Source organism: Corylus avellana, chromosome ca10 (genome assembly GCF_901000735.1).
Source record: "Corylus avellana chromosome ca10, CavTom2PMs-1.0".
Lineage (NCBI taxonomy): Eukaryota > Viridiplantae > Streptophyta > Magnoliopsida > Fagales > Betulaceae > Corylus > Corylus avellana.
This window is the reverse complement of record NC_081550.1, coordinates 787808-796231: the sequence shown is the minus strand read 5'-3', so window position 1 is coordinate 796231 and position 8424 is coordinate 787808. Positions and strand designations below refer to the sequence as shown.

Sequence of the window (8424 nt, the reverse complement as noted above, 5' to 3'; positions counted from 1 at the left end):
ATATATATCATACTCAATCAGAATATTGTACGAGTCCCATTTAATAATAAAAAAAAAAATTAATGGGTCGTTAGATTACCCTCATTTTGTTTGTTAATTTTTTTTTTCAAATTAGGAGAGACATTAGACATGTTGTAACGCCCACATCAATAATACAATATTGTTCGCATTTGGATATTTTTAACTAGACTTTGCAGGAAATCACTCATCCTAGTTTATATTATTCTCGCAGAAGCACGATTAATTACGGAATTTTGATAAGTTTATTGTCATTATGGCTTTAAAATGCATTGTTATTGTATACATATAAGCACATTCTTATTCTTGGGCGATATGAAACGCCACACATGTTTCCTTTTGATTGGATGTGACATGAGAGTACCGCAAAAAATTTAACAGAATATGAACAAAACTTTTGAAATGTGTATACTAAGAATTTCAAATGAAACGGAGAAAATCATTGGAGGAAAGTAATAGTAATAGAAACAACACAAGCCAAAATAATTGAAAGCTAGCTACATATATATTCCCAATAAAAGGTGAGGAAATTATTCAGAGTTATAAAATTTGGGAAAGAAAAAGAAGAAGATCAATAATGGAGCACATAGACATTGTACTCGATTACAGCATCACCCGTCTTCAAGTTCAAGTCATGAGTGGTGGCGAGAGCATAACCCCTAGCAAACCTGAACAGCCCGCTGCCTCCGATCACCGGAAACTCTCTCACCTTGCTGGTGGCGCCGGGGTTTCTTCCTAAAATGGAAAGACTGCTACCATTATATTTTCCTACGGAGAAGGCAAAGTTCATGACCATCAACAAAGCAAATTCTTCTTGTGAGGCAGAGGCATAAAGCCCCTGTGCCTTTCCTATCGTTTTCGAGCTGAGTTCGGGTCCTAAGGTTAATGGGTCATCCATGATGGCTACAGAGCCAAACCCCGTCAATGATGTGTTGGAGGGTGGCGGCACAACCATGACGGCGGTGGGATTCCGGCCACTCAGAATATCATGAAAAAAGAAGTGAAAGTGGTTCAGCTTTGGTTTCCTCAGCTTGTGTCGCTTCTTGTCTAAGATTCTTCCAAATCCAAAGCCTTGATCTTCTCCTGCAGAGACAAAAGTTGCAGAGAAGGAATATAGAAGGAAGAAGACGATGATCATCTGGGAAGCCATGGATGGAAGAATTCTAGCCATGGGAAACTCGTTTGCTTAATTATGAATTGAATTTGGCATATGATTCTTATATATATATATATATAAAAGGCGAAGGTCGGTGTGGCTGCCAACCGCAATACGCCATCTTAGGGCCTTTTTGGTCAATACTTCGATAAAAAGGTGGACTAGTCAAAGAATTTAGTTAGCCTTGTTTTAGAATTACCAAAATTAAACTGTTCCACTATTCTAATTAAGATGTGGCAGCCCGTATCTCAAAATATTATTAAAATTGTGCGTTTTTAAAAATATACTGTCTGATCTGTTAAAAAAAACATGTTTTTTTTACATTTTTAAACTGTTATTTTGTTTCTTTTCAAAATATACTGCGTAATTCTAGGTGGTTTACTTATGTCCTACTAAAAATAATGTGGCTATTAAAATTATCCTCTAATAAAAATTCAATAATGATCAATCACAAGCCCAATGACGATTTTAATAGACACATCATTCTTAGTAGGATACAACAAGTAGGCCACTTAGAATTACTCCTATTAAATTGAACAATTTTTTAGCGATTTTGTTTTAAAATGTGCATTTAGCTTATGAAATTAGGATTAAAACTTCCAATCTTTAACATTTTCTATTTATAGCCAAAGAAAGTATAGAATATTGCAACTATATTAAGCCTACGACTAGAACATATATATGATAACAAATTAATAAATGAAATAATAGATCAAGTGCTTAATATTTCTTAATTAAGCTCAAAAGAGTATCCTTTGGTAATGGATTAATATTATTTCTGGGTAATATTGTGATGAAACTATGAATAGTAGAGATTGTCATGTCTAATTATATAAGTCTATGACAAATGAGTTACTTGCTATTTGAGAGGATTAATTATGAAAAGTGTTGCTAGCTTGAATTTGTAAGAGTTCAATTTGCTCTACAATATATATGTAAATTGAGTTTGTTAATGTTTGTGAGTGGATAATATGTCAAAAAAAAAAAAAAAAAAACTACATAAATATTTAACACATTCTTCATGATTTGTTTTAAGTTTTTTATTTTTTATTTTTTACATTCTTTTTACTGTAAAAAAGTAAGAACAAAGTTTTCCTCTTAACTAAGACTATTTATTTATTTTTTTCTAATTCAGTCTAGTAAGCTGACAATGTGTTTAAAATGCATGTGATGCATTTTGAACACATGTCAATTTAATAGACTGAAATCCAAAAAGATAATGACACAATATGAGTTTGTGAACAGTCTTTGTTAACTAAACAAACAATTAATGGAAACATAAATATAATTAAGTGTGACAAAAATAAATTGCATATTAAAAGAATTACATGCTAGTCTCATTTGAAAGTCTTTTTCCTCTTTGGTCTTGGGAGGAAGTCTAAGAGCACTCACATTAGGGTAGCCAAAATGCTAAAATGAGATTAAAATGCTCGCATCTGCATCCGGTCATCAATTGCTGAAATATTTGGTGAGCTTAAATAGTGCTAATCAAATTCGGTTAGCATTTCTCCCTTGAAGGGGATACGCTTCTGGTGATTCTTGCAGTGAATCATTTCTCTTTTTGCTTCCTTTCATTTTGCTTATGTAATTTCTGACATTAGTGTTGATCTTTCTCCCTTTCGAAGCTAAAATGCTTCAAAAGTGTTTAGATACGCCAATTTTCTCCTTCTCTCTATATATATACTCACTTGCTTCTTGGTGATCTCCGACCTCCGGCCAACTCATCACCAAAAACGTATTCTTTTTCTGGGAGCATCGGTCCAAATCCCAATTTGATGTTTTAGCTGGGTATTCTTTTCTGCTTCAAAGGTCTTCTTTATTTTGAGCGTTTTGTCATAGTTTGAAGTTTTTGTTTATGCCTTTCTGGGTTTTGTTGTTTCTTGCAGGTTCTTGTGCTTGTAGTAATGCCTGAGAGGGTTGCGCTTTACAATAGTAGACATGACAAATTTTCTAATAGCCTGCTTTTTTTTATAAACAAAAAATAAATTTAAAATTAGAATAAAAAAAGATTATGGGGGTGAATCGAGCAACCCCTTAATGCTGGCCACCCCACCCCTATGGTCATTGGGTGTGGTTGAGCCACCCTCAAATGGCCAGAGGGTGGTTTCTGCTACTTCCAATGAAGTCATAGAGGTGGCTCAACTTTTTTTTATTTTTTGAAAATAATATTAATGTGACATATGAAACACGTGGAAATCGTTGATTGGTTTGACGTGACACGACGTTAAATTATTGGACGGAATATAGATGAAAATATTAATTGCATTTATCAAATGTTCACATGTACCATTTGTGATACTTTTTAAAACCAAAAAATCCGTTTAATTTCTCATTAATTAGCTTCAAGTTTGCGTAAAAGATGTAACCCTAGTAGCCGAAGCATATTCTCAACCCAATAACAAAAGCATAAAGAATAACATTAGACCTACGTAAATTGGTCTGCCACTCTTTCACAATTTGTTAACATGTATTAGTTGAAGCATTTATTTATTTTTTTGAAGTAGTTAACGTGCTTCCAATTGCATGCATTATAAAAGAGTTATAGGTTTAATATTTTGAGCCTTATTAAAGTTGAAGAGCTAGCTGTTGAGGAGGATAGCCGACCAATTAAGAATGACCCAAACTTTCAAATGTCTACTTGTATAATGTGAAAGCATGGTGCACGTTTAAAGTAATACAAACCACTCACAAACTCTTGACAAAAGTTGCCAAAATAATTGCAAAAAAAAAAAAAAAAAGGAAAGGAACCTCAAGAACATCAATAATGGAACACATAGAGATTGTACTCAATTATGGCATCACCCGTCTTCATATTCAAGTCATGAGTGGTGGCGAGAGCATAACCTCTAGCAAACCGGAAAAGCCCGCTGCCTCCGACCACCGGAAACTCCCTCACCTTGCTGGTGGCACCGGGGTTCCTTCCAAGAATGGAAAGGGAGCTGCCATTATATTTTCCTTCATTGAAGGCAAAGTTCATAACCATCAACAAAGCAAATTCTTCTTGAGAGGCAGAAGAGAAAAGCCCCTGTGCCTTCCCGACCGTTTTTGAGCTCAGTTTGGGTCCCAAGGTTAATGGGTTATCAAAAATGAATACAACACCAAAGCCCGTCTTCGATGAGTTGGAGGGTGGCGGCACCACCGGGATAGAAGTGGGATTCCGGCCACTCTGGATGTCATGGAAGAAGAAGTGAAAGTGGCTGAGCTTTTCTTTCCTCAGCTTGTGTTGCTTCCGGTCTAAGGGTCTTGCAAAGCCTTTCTCTTCTCCATAGACCAGAGTCGCAGAGAAAAGGCAGAAGAGGATGATTTGGGAAGCCAAGGCAGGAAGAATTCTAGCCATGGGGAATATCGGAGCTGGATCTTGAAGAAGAATGGTCAATACGTCTCGTCTTTTATGAAGAGAATATGGGCGTCTAATTAAATATATATGCAATAAGGCAAGGGTCGGTGTTCAATTAGTCAATAAATTTGGTCAATTAGCCTTCTTCTAGAATATGACCAAACTTATTCCAAGATGTAGCACTGTAGCAGCGTGTAATTGGGGTTCTGTTGACAAGGAATGGGAGAAGAAAACAAGACTTATAAGCCAAACATTTCCTAAATATGGAGGGGACCTTTTGAATTAGAGGTTGAGAAAGAAATAGGAATGGTTAGAATTCTTTGCATGATAGTCTTTCTGATGATCTGGATTTTCTCTATTTAAAGTAAATGGAAAAATCGTATTTAGCTTAATTATAAGTTTTCATCTTATTTGAATTTAGTCATTAAGTATTCAATTTTAATAATACAATTTTTAGGTTTGATCAAACTTTAAAATAGGTATCTCTATCATTTCATCATCAAAGTTAACTATTCGTTATTTGTCACATGTCTCATTTAACACTTCACGAACACCCCAATGCAATGCCACATCAACAAATACTAAGTTATTCATTAATTTTTTTTTTTTTTTTTTTTTTAAAAAAAAGAATCAACAAGTACCCCCTAGGAGTGCCCATGAACCACCCCTTCCCCCTTCCATTTGGGTGGCCAAACCACCCATTTTTTCTTTCTTTTTTTCTCTTTAAATTTAGTCTTTTTTTTTATTGAATAATAATTATAAATGGTAAATTTAGTTTTTCAAAGGTGAAAATGGGAGTATTTTTGAAATATTTTGGTCAAATTTGATTTTTTTTTTTTTCATCCATTTTAATGTCAATGTTAACAGAATGGTTTTTTTTTTGCCATAAAACGATAGTTTAATGTATTTAAGTATCATATCTGTCAGTTCATGAAACTTTCAGAAGCTTAAGTATATCTAACCAAAAAAGTCAAAGTGTGCGGGGGTGGCTCAAGTGCTCAACTACCCTTATGTTTAGATTTTAGTCTTCCATCATCCTTAGACTTTTACTAAAAGATAATTATTTTTTATTTTAGATTTTTTCAGAAAATGGGCATTTCAGGAAGTTTATGGTTAGGGGCAATTTTTTACACAAAAATGGTAATTTGGTATTATCCAAATGTCACACACTTGTGAGTTCATGAACCAAACTCAAAAATTGGTAGTACTTAATTAGGGAAAATATATTTAACAAGTGAAAATCGCTAATCAGTTTGATAGTCTATTTTGCTAAAATTTAGATAAAACAGTCTGTCTATTGAGACAAGATCGTCTATTTTGCAAAAGAATAATGTTACAACTATTTTACAACTAATATTAATTTTCCACTCTTATTAACCTTAAAATGTTGAGGAGGATAGCAAACCAAATTGAACGAAACTTTGAAATTTCTACTTATAGAATGTGAAAGCATGGTGCACGTTTTAGTTTAAAGTAATATTACAAACCAATCACTAGACTTAAAAGCTCGAAAAAGCAGCCAAAATAATTGAAAACTATATATGACATGTGAATACCTCAACGAATACATCATATATACTCCAAATAAAAGGAGAAAAAGATTATTAAATATATGAAAATTTACGAAAAAAGGTCATGAACAACATCAGTAATGGAACACGTAGACATTGTACTCGACTACGGCATCACCCGACGTCAAATTGAAGGAATGAGTGGTGGCGAGAGCATAACCCCTAGCAAACCTGAAGAGCCCGCTGCCTCCGACCACTGGAAACTCCCTCGTGCCACCGGGGTTCCTTCCAACAATGGAAAGACTGCTGCCATTATATTTTCCTTCGGTGAAGGCAAAGTTCATGACCATCAACAAAGAAAATGCTTCTTGTGAGGCAGAGGCATAAAGCCCCTGTGCCTTTCCTATCGTTTTTGAGCTTAGATTGGGTCCTACGGTTAATGGGTCATCCATGATGGCTACGGAGCCAAACCCCGTCTTCGATGTGTTGGTGGCCGGCGGCACAACTTGGATGGCGGTGGGATTCCGGCCACTGAGGATGTCGTGAAAAAAGAAGTGGAAGTGGCTCAGCTTTTCTTTCTTCAGCTTGTGTTGCTTGGGGTCTAAGGGTGTTCCAAAGCCTTGCTCTTCTGCTGCAGAGACGAAAGTTGCAGAGAAGGAATAGAGAAGGAAGAAGACGATGATCATTTGGGAAGCCATGGCAGGAAGAATTCTAGCCATGTGAAGCTATTGAACAATGTTCAATGTGTTGTGTATTTTGTCAAGTGAATATGGGCGTCTAGTTATATATATATATATATAGGTTTACCCTCCCCAGGCCGATCAATTAGTCAATTGATTTGGCTAGCCTTCTTCTAGAATGATCAAACCCATTCCAAGATGGAGCAGCTATATAGCGCGTAATTGACAAGAATGGGAGAATAAACAAGATTTGTCAGCCAAAGAATTCATCTACATGGAGGGCCCCTCGTGATGAATCAAAGGCTGAGAAAGAAATCTTCCTGATCACGATGAGGATTTATTTTATGATTAAAGATTTAACGTTTAAATAACGTGATATTATGTACACGCACTTGTTATAATAGTTGGTAGCTATATCAGAAAAAAGCTTGTTCGAGCAAGACGTTAAGAAATAGATCCGATACTTAAGCCATAACTCTGATACTTAAGCCAGTATAAAATTGAGATAAAAGTTTTCTTTTACATAGTGTTTGTATAATCACCCGCCAAGTGGCATATTTTTATTGGCAACTCCCCCATTGCCATGTTTTTGAGTCTTGTAACCTTCGTAAGCGATCACCTCATGTTGAGATTATTGGGAAGGGTTGACATGCCAAAGGAAGACACTGGTTGAGACGATTGTAGTCGGAGGGGTTGGTCAATATTAATCCCCAACAAGTACTATTCCGTTCTTGTTAGGCCGCCAGCAACCTGCCAAAAACAACAAAGAAAAAGCCTAGTCAACTCATTTATTCTTAATAATTCGACAAATCAAGAGGAACTGAGAAAGTAATTAAGGAACAGAAAAAGAAGTAGTTAAGAAATTAAATAAGATCGATCACCTACTAAATCTTGGAATCATTCAAAGGAAGATGCTCATCTGGTGATGAGATGCTGATTGCGACTCTGAATGTGACCCACGTTTCTTCCACGTAACAAGCCCAAAGAATCTTTCCTTTACTTTGTTCTAAACTAAAACATCACGCCCCGGACCACCTCGTGTTCCTCGCACCAAATATCTTTTAGAAATGAAATTATGAGGTCTGTTTTAATATTTTTAAAAATCAATTTAAACAGTAATTACCCTATTAAATAATGGGGTCAACTATAATTTTTATGGGCCCTCGTTTGATTGCATGATGTGCCAAGAGATATAAAAGTTGAGTACCGGCCGGTTCATGGAACTTGTTTTTGTAGAAAAATGGTGAATTCGGATGCTTCTTCCCATCTTCATATTTCTCTTTTTGTCACGAGTCATGACCCATTCTGTGGTGCGATATTAATGTTAATGTTGGTAGACTACCTTTGACATTTCATAATCTTGTTTTTAATGCAAGATAAAATATATTGAAATAGATGACTAATGGGCTTTAAGCATTCACACTCAAATCAACTCTAAATTAAGTTAAACTTAAAAATAAATAAATAAATTGTATAAACGTGTCGATTCGCAAATTCGTTTATATTAAATCCAAACATGATACGTTTATTAAACAGATTTATAAGTCGAACTCGTTTATCCTAAACCCTAAACTTAAAATTATGTATTATATTTGTATTGAATTCTCAGATTACGAGTTAAATTGTCGGTATTAATGAAAAGTAAAGAAAAGAAAAGATGGGTTTAGAATAACAAGGATGATGATGCTGAAATGCTAACTAATATATTGCTTTCCTTTTTGT

The 8424-nt window shown here is 35.1% G+C and overlaps 3 protein-coding genes across 3 annotated transcripts; all 3 read right to left on the bottom strand.

Annotated features, from left to right (window-relative positions):
- Positions 1 to 474: 474 nt before the first annotated feature.
- Positions 475 to 1195, bottom strand: LOC132164390 (dirigent protein 22-like). The gene has a single exon (XM_059574897.1). It carries the CDS (start codon positions 1187 to 1189, stop codon positions 590 to 592), a length of 600 nt encoding a protein of 199 aa, XP_059430880.1. The 5' UTR covers positions 1190 to 1195; the 3' UTR covers positions 475 to 589.
- Positions 1196 to 3817: 2622 nt separating this feature from the next.
- LOC132164377 (dirigent protein 19-like) lies at positions 3818 to 4668 on the bottom strand. The gene has a single exon (XM_059574879.1). It carries the CDS (start codon positions 4509 to 4511, stop codon positions 3933 to 3935), a length of 579 nt encoding a protein of 192 aa, XP_059430862.1. The 5' UTR covers positions 4512 to 4668; the 3' UTR covers positions 3818 to 3932.
- A 1417-nt stretch (positions 4669 to 6085) lies between these two features.
- On the bottom strand, positions 6086 to 6792 carry LOC132164331 (dirigent protein 21-like). Its single transcript, XM_059574824.1, has one exon. It carries the CDS (start codon positions 6739 to 6741, stop codon positions 6157 to 6159), a length of 585 nt encoding a protein of 194 aa, XP_059430807.1. The 5' UTR covers positions 6742 to 6792; the 3' UTR covers positions 6086 to 6156.
- Positions 6793 to 8424: the final 1632 nt, after the last annotated feature.